Source organism: Agelaius tricolor, unplaced genomic scaffold, assembly GCF_023055355.1.
Source record: "Agelaius tricolor isolate 1412-34295 unplaced genomic scaffold, bAgeTri1.0.p SCAF_17, whole genome shotgun sequence".
Lineage (NCBI taxonomy): Eukaryota > Metazoa > Chordata > Aves > Passeriformes > Icteridae > Agelaius > Agelaius tricolor.
The window spans coordinates 15,495,416-15,523,109 of NW_027269277.1; the positions used below are offsets into that span (position 1 = coordinate 15,495,416).

General features: G+C 50.3%; 3 protein-coding genes across 9 annotated transcripts in view; 2 read left to right on the forward strand and 1 right to left on the reverse strand.

Moving 5' to 3' along the window:
* ZMYM3 (zinc finger MYM-type containing 3) overlaps positions 1-324 on the reverse strand; it is a 32,016-nt gene extending 31,692 nt beyond the window's left edge. The window contains exon 1 of one of the 2 annotated variants that reach the window (XM_071442616.1): positions 207-324. The gene's annotated coding sequence lies outside the window, so the exon portion shown is untranslated. Of the gene's footprint in view, positions 1-186 lie in introns of both variants that reach the window. The other variant, XM_071442615.1, reaches the window with a different exon arrangement.
* NONO (non-POU domain containing octamer binding) lies at positions 134-15,264 on the forward strand. Of its 6 annotated transcripts, none has more exons than XM_071442624.1 (11): positions 134-264; positions 1,783-1,951; positions 4,554-4,774; positions 5,772-6,073; positions 8,078-8,173; positions 9,055-9,251; positions 10,022-10,106; positions 11,118-11,220; positions 12,557-12,599; positions 12,911-13,020; positions 14,232-15,264. In XM_071442624.1, the coding sequence occupies exons 2-11, from the start codon at positions 1,792-1,794 to the stop codon at positions 14,367-14,369; spliced, it is 1,455 nt and encodes a 484-aa protein (XP_071298725.1). In that variant the 5' UTR covers positions 134-264; positions 1,783-1,791; the 3' UTR covers positions 14,370-15,264. The 6 variants fall into 6 exon arrangements, with proteins under 6 accessions (XP_071298725.1, XP_071298726.1, XP_071298727.1 ...); XM_071442625.1 differs by having other exon boundaries at positions 4,581-4,774; XM_071442626.1 differs by having other exon boundaries at positions 1,783-1,906.
* Positions 15,265-20,854: 5,590 nt separating this feature from the next.
* Positions 20,855-27,315, forward strand: ITGB1BP2 (integrin subunit beta 1 binding protein 2). The gene is made up of 11 exons (XM_071442631.1): positions 20,855-21,124; positions 21,305-21,354; positions 21,441-21,497; positions 21,768-21,916; positions 22,052-22,164; positions 22,401-22,459; positions 23,681-23,751; positions 23,977-24,079; positions 25,422-25,541; positions 25,955-26,017; positions 26,736-27,315. Exons 1-11 carry the CDS (start codon positions 21,061-21,063, stop codon positions 27,003-27,005), a joined length of 1,119 nt encoding a protein of 372 aa, XP_071298732.1. The 5' UTR covers positions 20,855-21,060; the 3' UTR covers positions 27,006-27,315.
* The last annotated feature ends 379 nt before the right edge of the window (positions 27,316-27,694 follow it).

Genomic DNA, 27,694 nt, shown 5'->3' on the forward strand with positions numbered 1-27,694 from the left:
AACGGGGCGCCCCGGTTCCCGCCGGTGCCCACGCGGCCACCCGCAAAGCACGGAGCGGATCGCACGGAATGGGCTCGCCACCCCGCTCCCCGCCCCCCCCTTAACCCTCTCGCTGCCGCCTCTCCCGGCCCCAGCCCCGCTATCGTCCCGGGGGGTCCGGTCCGGCCGCACCGGCACGGCCTCTACCTGCACGCTGGGGGACCCACCCGGCCGAGCCCGGGCGCCGCCACCACCTCCCCGAAGCTGGAGCGTCTCCCCAGGGCGGTGAGTGACAGCGCGGCCGGGCGGGGCTTCTGCGGGGGCCCGGGACGCGGTACCGCCCCCGGGAGGGACCGCCTGGGCCGGCGCCCCCCATTCCCGGCACCGCCTCCCCCCGGGATCCCCCTCCCGTGCCCAGGCTGCGCTCCCGCACTACCGCGCAGAGCCCGGCGTGCCCTTCCCCAGCCGTGACAGCGCCCACCTGGCCTCGCCGCCCGCGGCTCCCCCTTCCCGCCTCCATCCGTGCCCACCGCGCTGTCCCCTCCTTCCCGGGGGTCCCCTGCCGGCGGGACCCGGGCCCCCTCTGGCTCAGCGGGGCCGCATGCAGCTCTCGGCCGCCCCGCTCCACCGGGTGGGGGGATCACCCATCGCTCCCGCCCCCAGGAGCCTGCGGTTTCCCAGCCGGCGGGCACACGGGGGTGCCGGGGCTGAGCGTGGGCTGGGACCCGGGGGCACAGCCGGGAGCGGGCGGCGGAGCTGCGGGAAAGCTGCGGGGGCTCCGCAAGGGCTGTGAGCCGCCCCGGGGTCCCGTGCCCGGGAGCGGGGTGGCCGCGGGCGCGCGGCACCTGCACCGGTGAGGCAGCGGGAAGCGGCAGGGTTTATTGCAAGGCGGTGAAACGAAACCCACCCGAGGCACGATACGACCGCGCTCCCAGAGCGTCCGGTGCGCTCCCAGGGGCAAGAGCCGCCTTCCTCCGCACAGCGGGGCAGCGACGGGAATGGGGTTCGGACAACGAGGGGGAGCCCGCAACTGGAGGCGGCAAGGAGCGGGCACGGGGATGGAGACCATCTGGAGGAGAGCGGATCGGCACAGGCCGTCCCCTGGTGCTGCCCGGGCTCCGGTGCTCACTGGCCGGGGTGGAGAAACCAAGGCCGGACCCGCCCCGGTGCCGTCGGGGGGTGCGGCGGGGCGGCACGCGCTGGGCACCGCCGCTGGCCCTTTAAAACCGCGCGGCCCCCGCGCGTCCGCACCGCGCCTGCGCGCCGCGCGCGGGGCGGCTCGCGGCGCTCCCTTTGTCCCCCGCTCGCCTCTCACCCAAGCTTAGTGCCGACCGCCGTGATTGGCAGCGCGCGCTGCCGCTCCGTTGACCAATGGGGTCCGCGCACGGCCAGCTGGTCCCGCCCCACTACGGCGGCCGCTGTGAGTGACGGTGGGCTTGGCCAGTTAGCGGCGCGGCGGCGGGCGCCAGGTGACCAATAGGAGCTCAGGGAGAGGGGCGCCGTGTTAGGCTGCGCGAGTTCCGGCCGCGCGCTCTCCTCTCAGGGCCGCCGCGGTCCCGGTGCCCCTCTCCGTCCCGGTCTCTGTGTCCGGGGTCGGTGCCTGTCCCGGTGTCCGTGTCCCTGTCCGGTGTTGCCGCCAGGTGAGGTCGCGGGGGCGGTAGGGTTGCGGTTCGGCCCCGCTCCGTCGCCGCCGGGGCCCGGTGCGGCCTGCGCGGCCCGCCCCGCCCCTGCACGCGGGGCCGGCGGGAGCCAGCCGGGACCGAGGTCTGGGCCCCTTCCCGACCGTGCGTGTGTTGCTTTTAGGTGGGGAAGATGCAGGGCAACAAGGGCTTCAACATGGAGAAGCAGAACCACGCTCCGCGCAAGCAGCACCAGCAACACCCGCCGCCGTCCATCCCCGCGAACGGGCAGCAGGCCAACAGCCAGAGTGAGTCCCGGGCCCGCCGCGGGGGCCCGCCCGGCCCCGCTCTGGGTAGGCGCTGAGCGACCGCTTCGGTGCAGCGGGAAACCTCGGGTTAGCTGCGGCCCTCGGGCGTGCAACAGGTCTCGGCAGGAACAAAAGGAACCCGGATTTCCAAGTTAAAACAATAAATCCTTAGGTTCCCAAGCAGGCTGCAGCATCTCCTGCTATATCAGTTTTTTCCCCATGTTGGAAGCTGCGGTTTTAGTTGCGCCTGGGTTGTATTTGTGCGTTTTCTTTTGGTTTTGCTCAGTCCGTTCGTGGGTACGCGCGAGTCCTGTGGTGTTCGTTCGTAAGTTTTTTGTGTTCGTGAGTTTCTTGCGTCCCTAAAAGCAGGGAAAGCGATATAGAGGTTCTGTCTTTGTCTCAAAATACCAGGAAAAGATCGCTTACAGTTTGAAAGTCAGTGCGTTCTTGACAGTGTGTCTTTAAGCGTCGCGAATATAAGGAGCTCTGTCTTTCATTGTCTGGTTCCTGTTTTTTCCCTGGGCATAACAGATGGCTTCTCAATACAGGTTTTCTTAGGAAGCTAGAAAGTTAAGAAGCTTGATTGCTAGAGCAATTACTAGATTATACAGCAGTAAGAAAGTAAGAATCGGTGAAGATTATGCTGTAGTGAGGACGTTGTTGCAGCGTTGTCTGCAGGTGCCGCTTAAGACTGATTTTTTTTTTTTTTTAATTTTTATTTTTTTTATAATGAGGAACCGGGAGATGCCCAGCTTCACTCAGTATTTAATGCCAGTTAACATTGCTGAAGCCGTTCTGCTCCAGCGGGTGTCCGGGTTTTCCTGGTCAGTGTGGAGTGGCGCTCCAGAGCGGGTGCTTGTGAGCTGGGACAGAACGCGTTAATGGCTTCAGGGGCCTGAACTGATCTAACCTGATGGTTTAGAAGTGGCGAGACATCTCCGTTAGCATTTTTTTGGGGGGGGAAAGAGTGCTTTAGTTTTATTAGATGTGGATTTTTAATTTTTTTTTAAAGTCTGGACACTTTGGCTGTTCAAAACAAAAATGTGTAGAAATCACCTGTGCGTTTTGTGTGATTCCTCAGAGTGGGTTTTTTGTGTCAAATATACTGGGCTGGTAAAAATCCGGCATGTTTTTGTTAAGTGGTCGAGTTGAACAGGCTCTTTATCAGTTCCCAGACAATAACAGACAAGAGTGGCAGAGCAGCCGGTTCCAGTCAGGTTGAAAACAATAACAGTACAGCTGTACAGGGGAATTCCCACAGGAATCAGCTTGGAGGGAGTGAATGAGTGTGTCTCACTCTTCTGCATGGATCTCCTGAGGCAGAACAGTGGTACTCTGTGTACCCCTGAGTGTAACTCTGTCCAAGTACCTCGTGTTGTATCCACAGCCCTTGCAATTGATCCCCAAATACTCATGGACATGCTGTGAACAAGGAAAAACGTTTCATTCCTGCACCTTTGCTGTGTGAGGTGGATAAGTTAATCTCACTGCTCTTCTCTGGGCACACTCTGTCTGGTTATTTAGTGTTGGCCATGGAAGTGTGCTTACTCCTATCAAAGGGTTCTCCTTGCATTGTCTTTGCATAGACAGTCTCTCTCATTTAGTGCCATTTGGTAACTGGAATCAAACCATTGATGTTCACAGTTTATTTCATATGTGTGACCATGACTTGTGTCCTCTGCAAAGCAAAGGAGTTGCTTTCTGTGCCCTATAGTCCTGTGGTTAAGTTCCATGTGTGTTTAAGAAAATGGGGCACAGAGTGATAAAGTGATGCTAAATCCACACCTTTGTCTGGCACATAACAGAGCTTTCAGGATCATGCTGGACTCTTGCTGAATTAAGGGTTAAAGATTGTATATGCCTGTGGGGATTTGAGAATGTTACTGTTTGTGTTTATTTCTGTTGGACAGCTCAGAAAATATTTTAACCTTGGACTTGATCTCAGAGGTCTTTTCCAACTTTAAAAATCTCTTCTAGCAGAACTTACTGAATAGGGATATTTTTCTTATAATTAATCTTGTAATTTTTCTGAGGGCTCATCTATATGGCAGGATTTTTCTTAAATTTTGGGTTGGTGTTTTTCCCCACTATTTTAACTATTCCAGCCTTCTCTTCAGCTTGGAAACCCATACTCTGGAACCCATCTCATAGAATGACAGCTATCTGAAATGTTATCTGTCTGAACAAAATTTCCTCTTATTTTCATATTTTTCTAGATATCTGGAGTTGTTTTTGTGTGTTTTTGAGTAAAAATCTGTTTTCTGGCTAAACTGTGGCTTTTCTGTAATTATTCGTGTTGTAATAGCAAAATCCTGTGTTGTGACTGCAGTTGGGTTTTTTTTGCGGGCCAGTTACCGTGACCAGATCTCAAAAAGTTTGAGTAAAATATTTGATGTTTTTTCAAGCTGCAGTGTGTTGTTTTCTCCAATTCTAGACTGTCATTCACTGGTGTTAATGAGCACTGAGGTTCAGTTTTCTTTTAAAAAAGCTATGGGACCATTCTGAAATAAAACATTAAACCCCCTTGTTGCTGGAGAGATGGCTGGAGAAGTTTAAGACCAAAATGAACGGGTGTGTTACCTGTATTATCCTGTGTCTCTGTGGTCACTGTGATGAAAGCTAATAAAATTTATCCCCCCAACTGTAGAGCAGCTGTGTACCTTATTCCCCTCAGATGAAGGCCTGACTATTGACCTGAAGAATTTCCGGAAACCCGGTGAAAAGACCTTCACCCAAAGAAGCCGCCTCTTTGTGGGGAATCTGCCCCCAGATATTACTGAGGAAGAGATGAGAAAGTTGTTTGAGAAGTATGGCAAGGCAGGGGAAGTCTTCATACACAAGGACAAAGGCTTTGGTTTTATCAGGCTGGTGAGTGACTTGGCAGTTTGGGGAGTTTTGTGGTGATGGCTCACAATGGAGCACTATTGCTAATTGAAAGTAGTAGATGTTCTGATGTCTTGCTGATTACACCTGCTGATGATTTTAGTAACCTGGAATATGGGATTAGCTTCCAAGTGGTTGGTCTAGGGCTTGCTTTTAAGAGAGATGTGAATTTAGGCAGCTTGTGGCAGGAGTTATGAGAGATCTGATAAATTTATTCTGAAATCAGCTGGTAGAAAGCAGAAAAAAACTCAGATGAATGTGATGCTATTATAGACAAAGTGAACTTTTCTATTTCTGGAATATGGAATTCCTATGGGCATAGTTTGTCATGCAGCATTTCTGGCATGATTAATGCTCTTGGGCTAGGGGATCTCTAGATGATCATGTTGAAGTGTGTGTGAAAGGGAAGTAGCTACCACCATAGAGTGGTTCTTAGGTTTCTGTGGTTCGTGCACCACCTTTGTGAAAGCCCTGAGGTGAGTGGATGAGGTTCCCACAGCCATATCTGGGCCACTTTTATGTAGTGCAGGTGCTTGGTAGTTACTTCAGTGAGTGGAAAGGTGGGAAAGTGGCATGAAAGGTGTGAAAGTGGTATAGAAGGTCTTTCACAGATTGTCATACTGTCAGCATTTCCTTATCAGACTTAAGGTTAACAGATGAATCGGAGTTGGTTTTTTTAAATGTATTTGTTTGTTTAAAAAAAGGTGCTTTGTAGCCTTAATATAATTATGTGTCATAATGAAAATGTCATTGTTTGCTTAGTTCACACTAGCTGTTGGACTAAACTTAGGTATTTGTTATATATTTCTCACCCTCCCTGTCCCCGAACTCTGGCTGTTCAGTCATTCATGATAAGGAATAGCTGTGCTTTTTGGCACGAGAATCATTTATTTCTCTCAGAAGTACTTGTTATGGAGAAATAAGCTTGTGTTTATTCCCGTGCCTTTCTGGGAGTTTTAATGCAGGCTGTTTTTCTCTGCAGGAAACTCGCACCCTGGCAGAGATTGCCAAGGTGGAACTGGACAACATGCCTCTGCGTGGGAAGCAGCTCCGAGTGCGCTTTGCCTGCCACAGCGCCTCGCTGACAGTCAGGAACCTGCCTCAGTTTGTGTCCAACGAGCTCCTGGAGGAGGCCTTCTCAGTGTTTGGCCAGGTGGAAAGGGCTGTGGTTATTGTGGATGACAGAGGACGATCCTCTGGGAAAGGCATTGTGGAGTTCTCAGGGAAGCCTGCCGCTAGGAAAGCGCTGGATAGATGTAGTGATGGGTCATTCCTGCTGACTACGTAAGTGGGCCTGGGGAGGGGTGCTCTGCATTGGCTGCTGAACGCTGGTTCTAGCACCACAGTGGGGCAGGTGGGGCGTGAGGTGATGATGGGGGTTGGCCTGGGGAGAATTTTATTTAGCTTTGTTCCAACAAGAGACAGTCTGTGCTGAAGCTCAGGTCTGAAAGCTTTCTTCTGGGAAGCTGCTAGTGGGGTAAGTGCATAAAACTTCCCAATAAACTTTTTCTTCATAAAACAACCTTAGGGCAATTAAAGCAGCCGTTAAGAACAGGAGCTATTTCAGAGACCATCCATATAACTTGTTTGGAAACAAAGTGCAAGTGTTTTAATTGTACACTCGGGGTCACTAAAAGGGAGAGTCTTGGGGCGGGATTCCACAGGGTGGAATGCCACTGTGGGCATGGGATCTGTTGGAGAGGCTGCTCACATAGATTGGATTGTGTGGAGTTTTCACCATTATAAACTGCTTTCCCTGTACTTGAATGTAAGGCAGAAAATCATGTTCTCATAATTATGTGAACTTGCTCAAGCAAATGACCAATTACAGTTGCATTCCACAAAGCAGCTTGTTGCTTTGTTAAGAGGGAGCCATTTATGATCTCTGAGAAAAAAAAAACTGTTTTGTATTACACTCCTAGAATTTGTGACTAGAACACTTCCTGAAATGGAGCTGCATTGCTCATTTTTTAAAGTCATTTTTGGAAGTTTTGTGCTCCTCACCTCCTGTGGATCTGCAGCGGTACAGCTATACACAAGCACATTCAGTTTCAAAAAGCAGGTTTTGCTTATTTCATTTTTAATACCTGTTTTTCTCCCTAATGCTTCTTGAGGATAACCAGCATAGTGAGTAGTGCTCTACAGGAGGATTACTGTTAGGGAGCTTTTGCTGATTCAGAAGTCTATATCTGAAAGAACCATGAAAACAGATTTTTAAAAGTGCTCATGCAAAACTAATCACTATCAATGCATAGCTAAGGTTAACATTCAATCTCTTCATAGCTATCAGTTCATTAGGTTGTGGTACCTAAGACCACAAATGAGTCTGTTGTTCCTTTCTAGTTCGGCTTTGGTTTTGATTAAACTTGTTCTGGTTTGTCCTAGTTCAAGACAGGAAAGCTAGATAAATGTTTGAAATCTGTTCATGTTAGAAAATAAGATTATTAATAATTGAATATGTCACATCAAAGTGCAAAGCTGTATTATGGATCTTCAGCTGAGGAAATGGATTTTAGCCTTCCATATCCTGCCTTCCTGCTGGAGCCTGGGTACTCATTGCCACCTGGCATAACAGGATCATCTGTCTTCATTTCTCCTGCCCTGGCACATGGGACTGAGAGCTCATGGGAAGCTGGGGTGCTGCTTTGTGCTGAGGATGAGCAGTGTCAGTGCTGTGGTGGAGAGCTGATTCAGAGACCAGGTCAATACTTTGTTCTGCATGCAGAAGCCAGGGAGACAGGAGCACGCATCTGCAGTGTCTGTTGTGAAGTGCACCAGTGGATTCCCTGGGGGGTGGAAATTCAGACAAGGGCCCAGTGGACCTTCCTAGAGCACTGTTGCCAAGCAACAGTAGCACATGGTGGCCTCACCAGCAGAGGATGGTACAGCCTGCAGCCTCCAGTGAGGAGTGGTGTAGTGGCTCTTTGCTTTAGATAGCCATAAAAAGGCACAGATGGCCTTGTGCCACTCTAGAGACAGGACTTCATGCTGAGTAGATCCTACTGTAGTATGTCAGGATTCCAGTTAAGCTGTAACTTGAAAGTAACTACAAATAGTATTCTTCCAGTACAGTTTTGGTTTGGATTAAACAAGGATTTTGATTTACAGTTACACTCCTATTCTAGAAAAAAAGAAAGAGTTCAATGTGATTCCTGGTTTCACTTTGGTTGAGATCTCCAGCTGCTCTGAGTTTCTGTGAGCAGTGCTAAAAGCAATATATGTTGTGCTTTCCACAACTGCAAGCTTGTTCTTGAATTTTTGTGAAAACACCTCACTTTTTCTTTACAGATTCCCTCGCCCTGTCACTGTGGAGCCCATGGATCAGTATGATGATGAGGAGGGTCTACCAGAGAAACTAGTCATCAAAAACCAGCAATATCACAAGTATGTGTCTGGCATGCAGCAGGAGAGGAGAGTGCCTGTGGGCAGGTGTCTCAGTCTTAGATGGGTGGCTCATCACTGCTCATCAGGTCCTCCTTTTTTTTTTTCCATAAATGTGACCTGACTTTAGAAGGAGAATTGCATTCATTCTTCTCTTGCCATGATTAGCTGAAAGAAAACAGTGATTTTGAATCCACACTGCTGGATAAGAGTGACAGCCTTCACATATTTTGTACAAGTCTATTTCAGTTGTTGGAATAAAAAATTAGGTCAATTTGAGATAACACAGATGACATGAGATTCCCTGGGAAGTATTACAGAAAGTCTATGGAGGAAACACTTGAACCTACAATAGAAATTTAAGGAATTATGTGAATAGCATTAGGGGATTGTAGAGCTATTCAGGTATAAGACCAGAGTCTTGGAAGGCTCCCCAGTATAGGTAGGAATCCTGTGATCTGAGCAGTTGGCATTAGCAAACCATGTGAGCTCGTGAATTTTTCAAGTGAGGAAGATGAGAGCTTCAGGAGGTGGAATTAGAAATAGTCCTGTTCTACAGGTGCAGAGTGAAAATAACATGCACATTTGGGCAGTGTTTGTTTCTGGAGTGCATCTGTCCATAAGATGTGCAGCAGGAGCAAAGGCTGTTGCTTTCAAGGGGATTTCTAAAGCTCTGCCCAGAATCTCTTATGAAAGCAGTGTCATTGCTTGTTATGGAGGAGGACAGTTTCCATGCAGGAATAAGATGATGCCTGAGGAGCAAACAAACTGGTGTCTCAGGCACAGTTAACTGGGGCCTGCTATTGCATTTGACACACAAATGGAGTTTTCTTGGTTCCTCCTTGCTCTCCTGAAGCATTCACTAGCTCTTCATTGTTTGCCAGGGAGCGTGAGCAGCCTCCTCGGTTTGCACAGCCTGGCAGCTTTGAGTATGAATATGCCATGCGTTGGAAGGCTTTGATAGAGATGGAGAAGCAGCAGCAGGAACAAGTAGATCGCAACATCAAGGAAGCGCGAGAGAAGCTGGAGATGGAAATGGAAGCAGCTCGCCACGAGCACCAAGTGATGCTCATGCGACAAGGTATCAGCCAGATAAATACATCCAGGGTGGGAGCAGGGCCCTGCACTGTCCAGGAGAGGGTGGCTCAATAGACTCGCTAGAGACCACTGAAGGGGAGCTGTGGTGCGACCAAGCATGGTAGCAGCAAATAAATGGAATCATAGCATTGTTTAGGTGGAAAAGATCAGCAAGCCCAACCATTAACCTGCTTTCAGGTACTTGTAGAGCAGTAGAGTCTCCTCCTCAAGCCTTCTTTTCTCCAGGCTGAGCCCCTTTCCCAGCTCCCTCAGCTGCTCCCCATCAGAATTGTGTTCCAGACCCTTCCCCAGCTCTGTTCCCTTCTCTGGACACGCTCCAGCCCCTCAGTGTCTGTGTTGTTGTGAGGGGCCCAGAGCTGGACACAGGATTTGAGGAGTGGCCTCAGCAGTGCCCAGGCAGGGGACAGTCACTGTCCTGGTCCTGCTGGCCCCACCGTGGCTGGGACAGGCCAGGTGCCATTGGCCTCTGGCACACCTGGCTCCTGTTGAGCTGCTGCTGAGCAGCTCCCCCAGGGCCTTTCCCACCAGGCCCTTTCCAGCCCCTCTGCCCCAGCCTGGAGCTGCAGGGGTTGTTGTGACCCAAGGGCAGGACCTGGCACTGAATCGTATTAGACCTAACATGGGGAGAAGCTACTGTATTGGTAAAGACTCTGTTACCTTTTTCTCTCCTGTGTTATAGTTCTACTTCAGGAATTCATAAGAGGTGGCATGGGAGATGAGTCTGATTGTGTTTTTTACTGTTGTCTTACACAGATTTAATGAGGCGCCAGGAGGAGCTGAGGAGAATGGAGGAATTGCATAACCAAGAAGTACAAAAACGTAAACAGTTGGAACTCAGGTAAGGGAGCAGGTTGTGAAATGCTGTGAATCCAGAGCAGAATAAAACATCTCTTCACTGCACCTAGTTGTTCATTGTGACGATTTAATTACTACCTCAAGTGTGCTGTTACTTTGGGCTTTTTTTGTTCATAGGGAAGAGTGTACACTTGGTTTAAGATGGAAGAGTTAGGAGTTTCTTCCATTGGTTAGTATGTGCTTCTTCACATTTCTGTGTCTCAGTTAAGCTCCTTTAAATGAGGCAGATAGAAAAATCAGAATCTCTGCTGTGATTTAGTGGCTTCAGTGCTGCAGATTGGGAAATCCCATTCAGCATCTGTTTTCATTTGAGGGTAACTTGGTCTCAGAGATTTCTCTCTCCATTGTAGCACTTTCTTGTCTTGGGGTTGTTTTGAGAAGCTCCAGGAAGATTACCAGACTATTTGTAATAGAAGGGGCTTGAGAGCTGTCAGGCTTGATGCATGATATTGCATGTAGTCTGCATGCATTTGGCAGCTGCTGTGTAGGGTTGGAAAATACTTCCAAAATTATGAGTTCAGATGTAAATCTAACAGTGCCAAGCCCACCATGTCCCTAAGCACTACATCTAAACATCTTTTAAATCACTCTATGGATGGTGATTCCACCACTTTCTGGGCAGCCTGTGCCAATGCTTTGTAAGTGTTTTGGTGAAGAAATTTTCCCTGGTGTGACTTGAGGCAGTTTCCTCTTGTCTTGTCACTTGTTACCTGGGAGAAGAGACTGACTCCCACCTGGCTCCACCCTCCTGTCAGGCAGTTGTAGAGGGTGGTAATGCCCCCCTTGAGCCTCCTTTTCTCCAGGCTGAGCCCCTCCAGCTCCTTCAGCTGCTCCTCATGAGACACACACACAAGTGGTTGTTTTTTTTCAAATGGGCTACTCAGAACTGAAAGTTTGAAGTGTAAAGTTTCCAATGAAGATCCATGAGGCAGCACTGCAACACAGTGATGCAGGTGGTTGGTGTTTGTTGTGCTGAGCATCTTGGACTTTGCAGGCAAGAGGAAGAGCGCAGGCGCCGTGAGGAGGAGATGAGAAGGCAGCAGGAGGAGATGATGAGACGCCAGCAGGAAGGCTTCAAAGGGAATTTTGCTGATGCGGTACGAGTGCTTCTACATTTCCATTACATCTCTACACTCACAGTAGATTTTTCCCTTCCACAGCACAGCTTTCTGTGAATTTTCAGCTTGGTTGGACGACTGTACATCAGTAGTGCAGTCTACCCTAAATTATTGACTCCCTCCAATCTTAATACAGTTTAGCCTGGAAACTAAATCTTGCAGTTCTGTTCCACTGCTCTTCACGTAGGGCCGGCCCTCTGTAGCTGTCTTGCTGTTCAGAAAAATGTGTGCTGACTAATTCTATTCTAACAGCAACACACACTGTCCTGAAGCACTGCAGCAGAAGGCTGTTGTGATTATATGACTGGCAATATCCGTAGCTTGCAGTCTGTCTTAGTCATGATAAAATGATCCCAACTGAAGGCATTGCTGCAGGCATGGTTTATGCTTGTACTTAAAGTCGGTTGGTCAAGTATTTTTTTGTAGTGTAGCCTGGTAGTAACCTGCCTTTTGATAACAGTATCTCTAGTTCTGTAGAGAAATGCCTTACAATTTGTTTCCAGTCCCAGGCACTTTCTGTTGTGGAGGCAGCTGTAGGGCTGTTCAGGTGGTGTAATGGCATTGATGCAGCTGGGGGTAAGTGTTCAATGCTTACTAGTGACACTTGGCCCCTAGGCAAAACAGGTAAATGTGTGTCAAACCAAAGGGCCAAGAGCATGGCTGAGCCAAAAGCTGGAATATTCTCTTTGTGCAGCAGATAGCCTGATTCCTACAAATAATATTGCCTTCATATGATGGATAATGGCACTGAGACTACAGATGAAATGAAACTTGTCTTCACTTACCACTGTTAAAAAAAAATAGTGCCCTCACTGAAGTGCTCCTGGTTTTGCAGTGAGAAAAGTCTGTGATAGGTATTTCTGATGCTTGGTTAATAAAAGAGAAATTGAGCTCACTAAATGGTATTTTAATGCAAGTGACCCAGTACTGTGTCTTTATTTAAGCTTGCATTCCTTTCAACAGGAAAAGCTTCTTAGCTGTGCTGAGGGAGTAGCAAAACTAATTCTATCTAATGTGTTACTACTCCTCAGCACATCTTTCCATCAAGATGTCTTTAAGGTCTGCATGTGCAGCTTTGCTGCTGGATGTTTTATTATAATTCTGAAAAACAACCTTTTATAATGAGATATTTAAAATAAAACCTATTCATTCAGCAGCTATCACGTGAAGGTTGCTCCTGTCTTTCTTTGACATTTACCCTGGGAATTACTTTTCTATACATTATTCAGTACTAAATCCTCAGAACTCTTTGAATTTGTATAATTACATTTTTAAAAGCCTGATTATCAGTTGAGATGAGTGTCTGTCTTTCCAGAGGGAGCCACCAGACATGCGAATGGGACAGATGGGTATGGGAGGTAAGAGTATTCTTTGTGCCTGTGCATGTTCATTTCCTTACAAAATCTACACTTTTTTTTTAAGTGATCTCATTTTATTGGCTTCTTATTTAGAAACTCAGTCAAAGTAATCTCCCAGGCTAGTTAAGAGGAAGTATTCATGTGACAGGAAACACAACGTGCTGTAAAGCAAGATCAGCTGGTCGTGACCTGATAGTGCAAAGCTGGGACTCTGTCCCTGCATGGAACAATGATTTGTGGCTCTGGGATGATGAGCAGACCCCAGTCACTGTGTGTGTGTGCCAGGACTATTCCTCAGTTTTCTTTTCCAGGTACCATTGGCATGAACAATAGAGGAGCTATGGGTGGTACCAATGTCCCAGCTCCTGCACCTCCTGCTGCTGGTCCTGGAGCTATGATCCCTGATGGAGCCATGGGAATGGTAGTGTATCTTCATCTGCTTTTTGTGCACACCTTTCAAATGCAGATTATATTGTTTCCAGTATTAAGCACTAGCTGCTAAAATTGAAGTACTGAGTGTTGCTTCACTCCTGCTAAAATCTTTAGAAGTTAATCTTGCCTTGGTACTAGCTGATAATTTTCAGGAGGTTGAGCCAAGTCTAATAATGGCTTAATTTACTTCCAAGAGAGCTAGTGCTAAAATGCTTGTTAGAAAGCTCTCAGGAGTAATATATGGTTGGTTTTAAATGACCTAGTGGAAGCACTTTGTGAAATTGAGAGGTTTTTGAGAGTAGATTCTTGTAGGTATAAAGCCAAGCTTTCAGAAGTGTTCTGTTCATCACCAATTTCATAGCCAGAAAAGGGTTATCTCCTGTTCTCATATGCCAGAGTGAGTTCAGCTAATTTGCTTAGGAGGTCAAAAGCAAAGAATCAGTGCTGTTCATGCTTATTTGTTTGATTTTTAAAAATTTTTTGTATTTGGTTTAGTTTTAAACTTTACTGCAGGGTTTTGCAATAAACCCTGGCTTTTGTGGCATTTGTCATCCCTCTCTGTCACACAGAGGATTGGCCCTCCCACAGTGTCAGCACTTCAGTCACCAGCAGAAACAGCAGCAGTCATAGTAAAGTTTGTCCTGAAAGTTCATCTGCCTTCAGTGGTTTTTATGAACTGGTCCAATAAACAGTTTTCCTGCAAACATTCCTACTCAGACTTCTTGCTCTGTTGTGACTGCTATGACACAGATTTTTTGTTTGGCTTTTTTGTTTGTTTGTTTTGTTTGGTGTTTTTTGTTGTTTTTGGTTTTGTCTTATCATAAAGAACAGTTGTATTTGTCTAAAAACTTTTGTACCTAAGTGGTAGGGACAGCACAGCAGCTGAGGTTAAGGGAATGTGCACTACACAGGGAAATTAAGGGGGAAGGTGAGTTCAGCTGGCTCACCTGCTGCACAGCAGGGCCCTGTATGGCTGAGTGCCGGTTGTGTGGGGAAAGGAGCTTTGTTCTGCAGTGGTCCAGTGGTGCAGGTTTGGGACTCTGGGGATGTTTTTGGTGGGGTGAATGTTTGCAGTGAGGTCAGGGTCAGCTGGAATTGTGGAATATTGGTAGAATTGCAATCAACTCAAACTGCTTTTAACTGCCCTTTGTTCTTCCTTGTTTTTCTTCCTGCATCTTCTGCACTTGTGCTCGTTCCCAGACCCCACCACCACCTCCAGACCGCTTTGGCCAGGGTGGAGCCATGGAAGGCCTTGGAGCCATGGGAGGGAACCCGCCCGCCTTCAACCGAGGGAATCCGGGCGGGGATTTCGGCCCCAACAAGCGCCGCAGATACTGAGCAGGGTTCAGCCATCCCCTGTACACGCCCCAAAGGAGGAAATCTTGGCAGGCCACACACAGGGTTCAACCTGGGGGGGAGGGGGGACGTTTTAAAGATAGTTAATTAGGGCCTGTTTTGGTAAAGCCACTCTAGGACAAGGGGAGTGCAGTCTGACTGGTAAAGGTTTTGGAAAATTTCATGTGGTGCATTCCTAATTTCAAAGTGAAAAATGAATTCTGGGAGGCTGCCATGGTTCAGTAACAGTAAAATCTTGCAAGGACCCTAATGCCTTGACCATTCCAGGTTTCCTATTTGCAGCTGAAATCATGAGACTAAATTGGATAAAATTTCAGTATGTCTTGGCATTTTTTTAGAGTAGTGTACCTTGCTTAAGAGCACGGGGGGGTCTCTGGAGAACTAGGGCAGCATTTGGGTACTTTGCAGCTCCCATGATTTTGTAAATTTATATAGCTCCAAATGATCCGTCATGTAGTGAATTGGAGGAGGTTTTGTTTGTTTCTTTTTCTTTTTTTTTTCCCCTCCTAACTTGTTAGTTACTCTTTTTACCTGGACCATTTGTTTCTTTGAAGTAGTTGACAGTCGTGCAGCCTGAAGGGCTGGGAGGTTCTTGTTTGGATGGATTTTTTTAATAACGTGTTGTATCTCTTTATTTTTACTGGTAGTAAAGTACAATCTATTGGATAAAGATACTGTATCTCATGCTGAAGATTTAACTGAAACAAATGTTTGTATAATCCTAACCTTGCCTGTCTTTTGTGTAGAAGTACTACAAGATTTTTCATTTCGTGTAAACTGTTTGAACACAAACTGTAATTGTCCCACTAAAAAGTTTGAGTTTGTCTGAGGAATGTTACAGGAATGCATTATTAAAGTGGATTTTAAGCCTTTTTTATCTGGTGTCTTGTTTCTTCTTTTTTTTAGTACTAATGTCTACATGTGGATTGAATTGAATGAAGCTTCAGGTTATGGTGTGAAAGTTGTTCTTGCATAGCTCTGTAAAGAGGGTGTTCAGTCCCTGAGGATTTTCTAGCAGTTTTCCTTCTCACAGAATGAATTTTATTTGTGGGTTGGAATGTGACCTTCAACTTCAGCGGGTCAGAATGCGGAAAGGGAGCTGCTGACATACCTGGGGTGTGTCTGCTGTGGTTGCAGGCAGCTGGGATACAAGACTTGTCCGTGTGTCCTGGAGCTCAGTTCCTTTCTCAGGTGCAGAGTGCAGATTTGTCTGTCTGCTCTGTGCTGCAGTTGCCTCTGGCTGGGACCTTCCAGAACTCCTGTGCTGGGATAGGAAGGAGAGGACTCACTGCTGGCAAGGGTAATGCTTTATCTGGGGTAATACTTGAGGGAATCTGTAGGCTCAGGAGCCTTCTGTGGCTTGTGCTCTCACATTGGGTCTCTAGAGTTGAGACTGCCAAGGGGGAAGCTTAGAAATAAATTTAGGTGGGAAAGGGAGGAGAGAGAAAGTGTTACAGCCTAAAAGCGTAAGAAGGTGCCTTGAAAAATTGTGACATCATGGGGAAGATAAAAACATTTTGAGATGGCTAATGTTGCCACAGCAAGAACCTTAAATTAGAGTTTGGTCCTGTAGGTACTCTTTAAATGCAGGGGAAGATGAAATGATCACTCTGGAGCCTTAATTAGTTTACCCCTGACTTTGAATGGGTTTTAGTTAACCTGGAATGGGATGATAAGGTGTATGGAAGAGAGGATGCAGCCAATGCTCTTTGTTTCTTTTTCTTAATTTGTTTTCCACATTTGAAAGCATCAGCAGCTGGTTTGCTGAGATGATGCGGTATCTAATGGTGGTTATCAGCTTGATTGTGAAGCATGAAGAGTTTGGTGATGTTTTTCATCTGGCTTATTTGCTAGAACAGCTCACTGTTGCAAAATCTCAAGTGAGAATGCTAATTAGCTTTTCTGTTGCTGTGTGGAAGATGGAGCAGTTCTTGTAGCTTGTCTGGAATGAGGCTGGCAGACATTCACCAGTGCCATGGCTGTTGGGTGAGTGCATTGTTTATTCTGAAGTGTGAAATAGGAGCAGAAGAAACGATGAAGTTGTATCCAGGTATCTGTATTACCTCCTTCACCTGCCAGTTGCTCAGCTGGCTTGTGAGTTCCTGAGCAGCCCAAGGAGGAATTGCTGTCCTAGTGGAACAGCAGAGCTCAGATGTTCAGCATCACTCTGCTGCTGAACAGTCCTGAGCAAGTATCAGGTAAGGATGGGTCTGGTTACTGCCTTTCCCTGGGAGAAAAGGGTGTGTGAAATCATAGGGGAGGAGGAATTTAGCACTGCTCAAAGCCCATCTAACAAGATTTCAAATATCTAAATTAATGATGCAGTGGCAGCAATGAAAGAAAACTAAATTCTATTATGGATCCTATAGGTAACTATTCTTAATTTGCTTTGAAGGAGGAGACTGAAAACCTGTGGCTGAGTAAGGAAATGGTAAAGCAAACCTTTCCTAAGATTTTCAGAGTTGTGTCAGGGACAGGCTGCCTGCAGTGCAGAAGCATTTACAGCTGGGCACAGGAGCAGGCAAGGCTGCCTCACTCCAGAGCAGTTCCTTGCTCTGCTGAAGCACTTTGGGTTTGGTGTTGGTGTTTGCACTGCCAGTTTCAGGTAAGGAGTGCATCTCCTGAGGCTGGGCTGCTCACAGCTCAGCCACTGTGCAGGAGGGAATGCTTCCCTCTGCATGCCTTTCCAGAGTGCTGGCTATTATGTAATTGCAGAATGATGAAATAGTTTTACTCTTCTGAGGATAAAGCGTTGCCTTTTGCTGTCATATTTGATCAGCTGGTTTAAAATGCAGTTTTCCAGTATCAGTTTGTATCACACCAAGGATTGATGAGCAATTTGGTTTTACCGCTTTGCTCTTAACTTTAAACCCCCATCATTTGTGGACTTCAGAAGTTACAACTTGTGCTTTATGCAGTTAAGTAGTGAGTGCATTTGCAAGAATCAAAGATAAATGAAAAATCCAGCTGGTATGTGGATAATTCTGTCATACCAAAGCAGTAGACAAACATTTCTTTTTTTTTTTTCCTGGCACAGTTCCTCTCACTAGTGCCTCTAATTTATCACAGAAAGCTGCAAGTGATGGCATGTGCTGAACTACTTCTCCAGTGAGCTACCTTTGGGGGCTGGAAGAAGGAAGATGTGATTTTCTATGGCCTTGCTGAAAGGAGCCATCATTCTCTCTTCTCTTGGTCGTGACTTGGGTACCTAGTGCCAGATGTAAGTAAAAAGAGAGTGAGAAAGCAAGGAGCTCAGCCAGGCACAGCACTGGTTTTGGGGCACTTTCCCTCACTTCACTTTGGCCACTCTGCTCTAAATAAGCTCACAGTGACCTTGCTATAAAGGCAACAGGACCCTCAAAAGGAGAAGTGCTAAAACCCCACACTCAGTGCCAGTTCAGGGTATTTCAGCCAGCAGATTTTGATTCAGGATGCCAGCTAATGATATAAAATTGAGTTTTAGGAGTAGACTGAACTCTTCTTTTTGGACTGGCTCCAACTGAGAACTAAAGTGCACTTTTTCATCAGGAATATTGCATGTGCCTTCAGAGTGAGCACCACAGTGAACCAACTCCTAAAGGAGTAACTCAGCTCCAAGGAATTACCTCTGGAGCAAGACACTGGCTGAACTACAGGGAGAAAATCCTTATCAGCTGGGTAGCTGGTTCCAGTTTAAGACTCTAATTCTCCACTGAGACTGAAGTAATGCAGCATTAGAAATTCCAGACTGCAGAAAAGCAGTGGTCTTGAATGGAGAGGTTGCCCATACTCCCATTTCTGGTACTTTTCTGGTCTTTTTCAAACCTGTTCTCTGAACTGTTGAGTACAAGCAGTGCAGACCCCTTGGACAGGTGGTACATAATCCCTTAGCAGTGCTATCTGAAGAATGGCTCTGCAGAATTGCTCAACATGTGTTCTTTTGAGAAAGATTTTATTGCCCAAATAAATAAAACATTAATCCTGCCTGCTGCATGCATAACAGGAACATGTTTTCCAGGGCTATCCCTTCACCTAACAAGCCTTTTGTATGGAGGAATTACTCTGTGCTTTAGAAAGGCAGTGTCTTGCTGCTCCCCTGGCTCCACAGGGCATCCTGAATGACTGAAGGGTCAGGGGTGAGCTGGGTTTGTTTCCCTGCAGGTATCCAGCATGTTCTCCCCAGGACCTTGCAGGGCTGTTTTACACTGACCCTGATTGTTCAAGGGCAAACACATTCAGCTCCGTTTGAGAATAATTTATTCAGTCTTTTTTCTACTTCCTTTTTTTGATCTGTTGTACATGGAATTAAGTGAACATAAAGCAAACAGGCTCCATTTTTAATTGGGAGCTCGATTCCTGTCTCAGGTGCAGAGTTCAGAGTTGCCCCAGCCCCCTGGGGTATCTGCTGTTTATGTCTGTGATGTGCCAGCCACATCAGCCTGCTGGTGCTTCCTCTGAGGTGTGCAGGGTAACCTGAGCTCCACATTCCCACTGGCACAGGCTTGGTGACAGCTGCAGCCCTGCTGACAGCTCGTGGAAAGAACAGGGAGATCTGAAACACTATAGCTCTGCTCAGCCCCCAGGATGGCAAACTCCCCTGTCACAGGCCTCTGCTCAGCTCCCTGGGTCCCCAGTGATCTTTCTCACCTAAGCAGAGGCTCTGGATGCCAGCAGGATTTTTTTGGGCTCTGTGCCAGGGTCTCTGAGCCTCCTGGCAGGGGTCTTGGCTGCTCAGGACAGCCAGAGGGACGTCCTGGGTCCTGATATGGGGGTGGCAGAACTGAGCTGCAGATAAAGCAGCAGGACAGTGTGAAATAATCTGGAGTCTTCTCCCTGATAAGCTCCAGAATCCTGGCAACAGTTCACCCTAACTCTGAACTCTGGAGATACCCTTGGAATGACAGAAAATTCTTCAGGCTTTGTAGAGGGATTAAGTGGGTTAAACAAACATTGTAGGACAGGGTTAGAATTGCATCAGCCATGGCAGCCCCTGTGGGCTCTGCTCCTGAGCAGACTCCCTGGGCATCTTCTGCCTGCAGGACTTGTTCTCTGTACTCTCTGCTAGTGCCAAAGACTGATATCAACCCTGGTTCTGAACAGAAATAGTCCCCAGGTGCTGTGTGCTCCTGGAGGTCAGGGCAGCACCCAGGAAGCAGCTGTCCCTGCAAACAGGAACAGCACAAAGAAAATATTTGATTTAGACACTAGGAGGAACTAAGTAAAACCTTTGATCTCAGGAGGGTTTCCTGTTTGCAGAGGAAAACTTGGGTCCCAGAAGGGGAGCAGGGGGAATGCTCAGGTCTGAGCAAACCCCTTCTGCATACAGGGGACCTGAGTGACATTTTGGGTTCTTTTGTGATTACAATGATCTTCCAGGGAGCAATTTTCATCCCTGATGTGATGACAGGGGAAGATAGTCAGGTCTGAGTCTGTCTGTGCATCCTTCCTTCTCCCTTTCCACAATCTCTGCCAGGCAATGTGGGCTGTCCTAAGATAAGATGAAAACAGCAGGCAGGTTTTGCAGGAGGAACTCACTGAATGCTTGCATGATTAATGTGTTCCACAGATGGGGGAGCTGAGCTGTTTGTGATTGACTGTGGTGCACATCAACCTGCAGAAGGGTATAAAATGCTGCTGGAGTCTGGGCCAGCCATGCAAACTGCTCTCCCAAGGTCACAGGCAGCTTCTGGGTGGTGTTTGTCATTCCTACCCTCTTGGGGACACCTGCAGGGCATGTCCAGCCAGAATGCAAGGAACACACAGAATACTCATTTTTGGAGGAGTAGTGAAAAAGTGTAAGTTCTGATCAAATACAGAGATAAAATTCTAAAGCAGCTCCAAAGTTGCCCTATAGCTTTGTAATTGTGAATTCTGCAAGGTCAAAGACTGTAAATCTGCATGTTCCTAGCCAAACCTGAATATTACAATCCTTTAGACAAATACTGTAACCAAATCTGAGGTTTGGTCTGAGCCACGCTGAAATTTCTCTGGGAAGTTTAGAAAGTGAGTGAGTCTCACTGGAGCTTGTGGCTCAGTGAGAGGGATCATTCCTGTATATACCATGTTTTGTAATGCATGGTAGAGTTCTTGTTTAGATACTGCATTTAAAAACTTCATTAGCCATAAATCTAATCATAATCACCCTGTAATCACTGTTTCCTGCTTCTCACTGGCCAAGAACCTTCCCTTTACCACCCTGTTACTCCTGGGCTGCACAAAACCAGCATTAGAAGATGTCTTGGCCGCGTGTGCAGCCTTGGTTTGTAGGTGCCTCTGTGTAGCAGGTGCTTGTGCCTTGTGGGGCCGGGGGAGATCAGCACAAGGCAGTTTTCCCCTGTGACTCTGGGAATTGTCTTCCCTTCCGTCCGAGGGCAGAGCACTGGGGCGATGCGGTGCCTGGCAGGATGGAGGCGCTGGGACAGGGCTTGTGCACACCCCGAGCCTGGGGCCGTCCTGCAGCGCCCATTCCCTCTGCGGGGCACGGGGCCAGCCCAGGAATGCTTGCGCAGACACGCGAGGCGCCGAGCCCCAGCAGCTGCCCCGTCCATCTTTAGCCCGGTCTCCGGTTACCGGCCGCCTCCAAAGGCGGGCGCAGCCAGCCCCGGCCCCGGGCTGCGCAGAGGGGAACGGGCAGGGCTGGGGCCGATGAGATTGCTGTGCAAGGACTGAAGGACGCTGCCGACACGCCTGAATCATGGCACTGCTGTGCTACAACAAGGGCTGCGGGCAGAGGTTCGACCCCGAGCACAACGCCGAGGGTGAGTGAATTCGTGCGCCTGCCACCGGAGGGAACAATGGGAATTGTGCGCTGCTTTCGTGGGGTGTGCCCAGCCCGGCACAGGCACCCGTAGGGCAGGAGCTGCCTCTGGAGCTGTCTCAGGTGGCTCGTGGGCAGGATTGCTGCTCCTGAAAGCTTCTGCCCTGTTTTCCCTTTTCAGATTCCTGCCTGTATCACCCCGGTGTCCCCATTTTCCATGATGCCCTGAAGGTGAGTGGGGCTGCAGCAGTGGGGAGTGACCTTGTCCCCAGCAGCTCTGCCCACAGCTGATCAGCCTGTCATGTCCTGGTGTCTAGGGCTGGTCTTGTTGCAAGAAACGCACAACAGACTTCTCTGAGTTCCTCTCCATAAAGGTGAGTGACCTGCCAGCCCAGGTGCACCCACTGTTCCTCCATCCTTTCCTTCTGGTCCCTGCCCAGTGCTGTCCCACCCTGTCCTGTGTCAGGGATGTCCCTTTTCCCCTGCCAGCCAGGGATTTGTATCTGCTTCCAAGGACCCTCCAAGCAAGGTCAGAGCCCATCTCTGCAGGACACTGAGCCACCTCATCATGGAAACTCACAGGGTTCGGGGACAGCCACCGGGTTGAGGACAAAGCAGTCATGGGGCTTGTCTCTGCTGCTCAGGGATGCACAAAGGGGTTTCACAGCAAGGAGAAGCCCCCTGAGCCCTCCAGCCAAGAGAAGACCTCAGATGAACCAAAGGCCAAACCAGTGAAGGAGCTCATTGTCCAAGGACCAAAATCAGCTGAGAAGATGCTGCGGGAAAGACCAAGGTGAGAAAGGCTCAGCTAAGTCCTGCCCTGCTGTGTCACTTCTGTGTGTGCCCTGCTCTGCTGCTCTCTCAGGAGAGGCAATGGCACTTAAATCACAGAAAAACCCACTTGGCCTTTGCTGCTGCTGTTTCCCAGCTCTGATGAGCCAAGACAACTGCTGCCAATTAAAGTATCCAGGTCTCTGGAGCAGGCACTGGAGAAACTGAACGTGTCCTCTGAGGACAAGACACTCGAGAGCACTTGTACAGGTAAGGACAAGCTGATGGATGGCTCTGGGGTTGCACATGGCAAATTCAGCAGGGGTTTTGCATGACAGCTCAGGGCAGTCAGTGAGTGCTGCATGTTCAGCTACCTGCAAAACTGCATCTTGGGGGCACATTGGGATGGTCTGTGCCCACCTGGGGAGCTGGCAGAGGGCTGGGTAAGGATCTGGGGGCAGGCAAGGGCAGTGTGTGTCCTGGGTGAGCTTGTGTTGCTCTCACAGGTGAGGAGGCTGCCCAGGTGAGACCTGGCACCACGTGCAAGAACGCAGCCTGCAAGGCGGTGAGTCCCTGGCAGTGAGTGCCCTGACCCTCCTGTGCCTTTAGCCTCCAGTGCCCTGACCCTCCTGTGCCCTGACCCTCCAGTGCCCTGACCCTCCTGTGCCCTGACCCTCCTGTGCCCTGACCCTCCGTGCCCTGACCCTCCAGTGCCCTGACCCTCCTGTGCCCTGACCCTCCAGTGCCCTGACCCTCCGTGCCCTGACCCTCCAGTGCCTTTACCCTTCTATGCCTTTACCCTTCTATGCCTTTACCCTCCAGTGCCTTTACCCTCCAGTGCCTTTACCGTCCTGTGCTTTTACCCTCCTGTGCCTTTACCCTCCAGTGCTTTTACCCTCCTGTGCCTTTACCCTTCTGTGCCCTGACCCTCCAGTGCCCTGACCCTCCAGTGCCTTGCTCCAGGAGCATCACAGGCCCAGGTTCAGGGCAGGTATCAGGCAGGTGGAAGGTGGCAGTGCCCACCTGCTCCATATTCTCATCCTACCCTGCGAGCGGCCACCTCTGTCACCTCCCACCCACTTTTCTGCAAGAGGCTTCCAGATTGGTGGTACATTTGTGTTTCACTGCTGCTGACTGCTTGCAGTGAAATACAGCACATGTTCAGGGTTGGACACATAGACAAAATGCACATGGAACAATTCCCATCTGCCTTGAACTGATGCAGCTCAGCCCAATTGCCCTCTTGCCCGAGGCTGCCTTGTGGAGCCCTGCCTGCCTCGAGGATGAGTGGGAGGGTGGAGCTGTGGCAGGGATAGGATGCTTGGAAAGCTGCAGTGAGGGAGTGGGGAGCAAAAGGCAGGAGGCAGATGGGGCCATAAGGCTGACATGGCCTCTGGAAAGGAGGGGAGAGGACAGCAATGACAAATTACCCCCTGCACCTCAGAGTGAGTTTCTGTGCTGTCTAAACGTGCTCACTGTGCTTCTGTTGCCAAGCCCTGGGCTGGGAGCAGGCTGTGTTTGGGAGAAGGGTACAGAAGGGCTGCTGGCAGGGTGGCAGGGGTGACACTGTGGTGCTGCCAAGGTCAGGGTGGCTGCCCTGCCAGCAGGGAGCAGGGACAGGTGATGGGCTGCTGGCTGGGCATGGTCCCAGAGGGAGCCTTCACAGAGCCTGGCAAAGGGGTGATGTAGGGCATTGTGCTGTGCCCTCTACAGGGATGGGCACCTGTGCCCCATTACCCTGTCCCAGAGACACAGACAGAACTTGCCTCTGCTTCTTTCTCCACAGATCTACCAGGGCCCAGAGAGTAACACAGAGGTTTGTACGTTTCATCCTGGCGTTCCTGTCTTCCACGAGGGGTAAGAAACAACCTTTTCCCAGAGCAAACTGACCCTGCCACGGGCTGAAAATGCTGCATGGCAAGGAGGTAGCCCCAGCAGCATGGGCACTGCAGCTGTGGGTGACACCCTGCAAGGGGACAGGTGGGCAGGGGCAGCTCCTGGGTATGAGCCCCTCTGCCTCCCCACCCTGCTGTGGTCCCTCTCCTGCTCCTGACCCCACTCAGGTCACCCTGCTCTCCTCAGGATGAAGTACTGGAGCTGCTGTGGAATCAAAACCACAGATTTCAGTGCCTTCATGGAGCAGCCAGGCTGCAGCCGTGGGTGTCACTGCTGGACAGAAAAGAAGGTAAGGGGGCTCTCAGCAGAGGCAACTCATGAGAGCAATTGGCATTATTGGCATTTGAGAGTGCTCCTTCCCTTGCTCTGCATTCACACAGGTTTCTGCATTTTGTTGTCTTAATATCTATAATTACTGACAGATGAGTGCACAGGTTTGAATGGCCAATCTTCACCCATCTGCCCTTTAAGGTGCTGCTCTGAATTCACAAGATGTGTCAGCTCTCACACCCAATGGGCAGATGTGCAGTAGAAATCTGAACGAGGCAGGACCTGGCCCTGGACACAGCATAGCCAGCATTGCAGGCTGCCACACAGAGACAGGTGGCTGGGCACAGGAAAAGTCCTACCAAAAAAACCCCAAAGGCTTTGACAGATGATTGCAGATAACTGAATTTGGCTTTAATGAAGGTTTCCCTCTGCAGCTGCTTCTCAGGAGGGATCTCATCCACATACCAACATGGTGTTATGGCAGGGCAGTGGGGACCAGATCCCAATTCCCAATACTGTGTCTGTAAGCTTCCCCAGGAAAGTTCTTGACTGGAAACAAGCTTGAGCTGGGAAAGTTGGACCAAAACAGCCCAGGGTAACCCTGAAAGTGCACAGTGTTCCTCTGAGTCAGCATTGCTCTCAGCAACCTTCTCTGAGCCCAATCTCCTCTTTGTCCTGGAGCAGAAAACGTATCCTGAATGTAAAGGAGGCTGCAGAGAAGGAACTGTGATGTTGTGATGCAGATGTTTGGTGCTAATTGTCACCTGAGGGCCAGGATCTGGGGCCAGGGCTGCTGCTGGAGCATTTCTTTGGCTGGCAGTGTGGAGGGCTGCAGGGGGTCTGTCTCCTTGTGCTGGTCAGAAATGAGCTGGTGGGGACACAGGCCTGTCAGTGCTTGTGGTGCTGACACAGTGGACAAAGATGAAGTGTGGGGGTTTCATCTGGGGCTCATCTGACTCCCAAATGCAGCATGGAGTCACGATCCATGCCCAGTAACAGCCCCTGCACTGCCCTCCAGGCTGAGTTTCCTGGCTGTGCACAGGCTTGGGCACAGCAGAGTGACTCTGGAACTAGAAGGAGATGTCTCTGATCTCAGAGTGCCCTGAGGGAATCCAAAGCACAGCACAGATGTCCCATGTTACATGGGATGGAGGCATGGCAGGGGCTGCCCCCCTTTGTAGAAACCATCTCCTCTCAAAACCTGCACCAAAGGCAGGGTCTGTTCTCGCTGAGCTGCTGCCAACCCGAGCTAGCAGCAAAAGGGAGATGTGCCAGGAGCATCCTGGGGCTCAGCCGTGCCCTCTGCTGGGGCGGTGCCCGAGCCCAGCCGTGCCGTGACGGGCTCCTCTCCTCCTGGGCAGGACAAGAAGGCGGTGCTGTGCCGGCAGGACTGGCACCAGACGGGCAGCCAGGTGGTGGTGACGGTGTATGCCAAGAACGCCCTGCCCGCCCTCAGCAGCGTGAAGGCAAACCGCACCGTGGTGAGTGGGGCAGGCTCGGCGCTCTCATGGCCCACCGGGGTTTGCAGGAGCCACTGGGTGCCTGGTGCTCTTTGGTGACCTGTGGCTATCAGCAGGGCTGGCACTGCCAACCTGCCATCCCTGAGCTGAGAGCCTGGTGGCCCCACTGCTGCATCTGCCCAGCAGCTCTGGCTTTCAGCTTCAGTGGGTGGGTGGATTTGCTGGCTTTGGGTCCCTTGACCTGTGACATAGGTGAAGCTGTCATGCTCTGACAGGGGTGGAGTGTTGCCAGGTGCTGAGGGCATCACCAGACCATTGTACTGGAGCCAGGGTGTGGGATGCAGTATGGTGCTGAAAGGCAGCTGCACTGTCTGGGAGAAGAGCTCTGGCAGTGCTGTGCTACCCTCTCAGATAATTTTCTGTTGATCTTTCAGCTTGAGGCTCATGTCATCTTTGAAGGGAATAAGATTTTCCAGGCAGAACTGGAGCTCTGGGGGGTAAGACCCTGTTTGCTTTGATTTCCCTGTTCCAGCAGTCTGCATGGGGCTGGGCTGCAGCTCTGGGAGGCAGCCTGAGCTTTTCATCCTGGGCTGGGTTGCCCAGATACAAGCATTTATGGCCATCTCTGCCGGGAAATGCCTTAGGGGGTGTGAGGAGGCTGAGGTGGCTGCACTGACTGATCCAGAGCTAAGGTCGGAGCTGGAGGTCCCTGCCAGCCCTATAGGTGTTCTGGGTTTGCTCCCAGGCTGCCCCAAACGTTCTTTGGCCCAGCAGGTCCCTGTCTCCCCCATAATCCTGCTGTGAGTTGCAGGTCTGAGCTATGAGACTGATTTTTCAGCTGCTCGCTGGCTGGGGAGAGCAGCAGTGAGGCTCAGGAATTTGCCTGTGCGTTTCTGGTCTGTATTTCTGGTGCTGGCTGTGCCTGCAGGCGGCAGAGGGCTGACAGGTGTGGGGATGGCTGTGTCTCAGCGCAGCTCCTGCTGGGGGGAGGCTGCGAGTGCAGCTGAGACAAGCTGAGCTCTCCTGAGCTCTGAACCAGCGCGGCGGTGCTGCTGAGACACAGCAGTGTGAAGCTCAGCTCAGCTCAGCTCAGCTGCAGCTCAGCTTCTCCTGGCACAGGAGGAGATTTCTCCTCTGGCAGGGCTTTGCCACGAGGGGAAGGCTGAGCTGCCTGCCCTTCCCTGCCCGGCTCACTGCACCTTTCCCACTCTCTAGACCATTGATGTGGAGAAGAGCTTTGTGAGCATGGTCCCAGCCAAGGTGGAGATCACGCTCTGCAAAGCCAGCCCTGGCTCCTGGGCCAGGCTGGAGCTCCCCCAAAGCAAGCTGCAGTCCTGTGGTGAGCAAGAGAAGGAAGCTGCAAGCACAGAGGAGCCTGGGGCTGTGCAGGATGAGGACTCTGATGACAGCTTGAGCTGGTCCGAGGAGGAAGATGAGGAAGAGTTGGAGATGGGAACACCGGATATGATAACACCGAGTAACTGATGGTTGAGCGCTTCAGCCATTCCCTGGGTCCTGTGCCTCCATCCCTTGTCCCAAGCCCCTCTCCAGCTCTCCTGGACCCCCTGTGCTGCTGGGCACCTTGGCACCAGCTCCAGAAGAGCAGACCTAGTCCAGAGCCGTGTGCAGGCTGCAGTGTGGCCTCTCCCCGGGTCGGAAGGGACAATTAATAAACACCCAGAGCAAAGGCTGTCCTCTGAAATCCGTGACGGGCACTTGAGAAACATCCGCGGGCCAAACCCTGCCTTGTGTCACTTCCTCTTCTGTGCCTGGCTGGGGCAGGACAACAGGAGGAGTCACCTTCTGTGTCCCTGGGGATTGGGCGTTCAGAGCCCAGCACCCTCCCTGACCCTGGCATTTCTGGGGGTGGACACAGCCTTCCCTGCCGCTCCTGGGGTGCTGAGCCCCGGGCTGAGCTGAGCTAAGCTCTTGCTGTCTCCCCCGCCCGGCACTGGGGAAGCCGAGCCCTGCGGCTTTGTCGGGAGACGGCGACCGCGGACACGGGAGCGTCACCGCCGCCGGCAGCCAAAGCGGAGCCGTGGCGTTCGTGCACAGCCCCTGAGAGGCGTGAAACCGCCCGGGGGAGCAGCGGGATGCGGAAGGCGCCCCGGGCCAGGCGGAGGCGGGGGATGTCCGCGGGAGCTGCGCGGGGTAACGCGGCACAGCGCCGGGAG

Excerpts from the sequence above, each read along its gene's own strand:
- ITGB1BP2 (XM_071442631.1), top strand. The coding sequence starts at position 21,061 with ATGGCACTGCTGTGCTACAACAAGGGCTGCGGGCAGAGGTTCGACCCC. Across the intron at positions 21,355-21,440 it reads TTTTCCATGATGCCCTGAAG|GGCTGGTCTTGTTGCAAGAA; the intron begins GTGAGTGGGGCT and ends CCTGGTGTCTAG. Across the intron at positions 21,917-22,051 it reads ATGCTGCGGGAAAGACCAAG|CTCTGATGAGCCAAGACAAC; the intron begins GTGAGAAAGGCT and ends GCTGTTTCCCAG.
- NONO (XM_071442624.1), top strand. The coding sequence starts at position 1,792 with ATGCAGGGCAACAAGGGCTTCAACATGGAGAAGCAGAACCACGCTCCG. Across the intron at positions 11,221-12,556 it reads AAGGGAATTTTGCTGATGCG|AGGGAGCCACCAGACATGCG; the intron begins GTACGAGTGCTT and ends CTGTCTTTCCAG. Across the intron at positions 13,021-14,231 it reads CTGATGGAGCCATGGGAATG|ACCCCACCACCACCTCCAGA; the intron begins GTAGTGTATCTT and ends GCTCGTTCCCAG.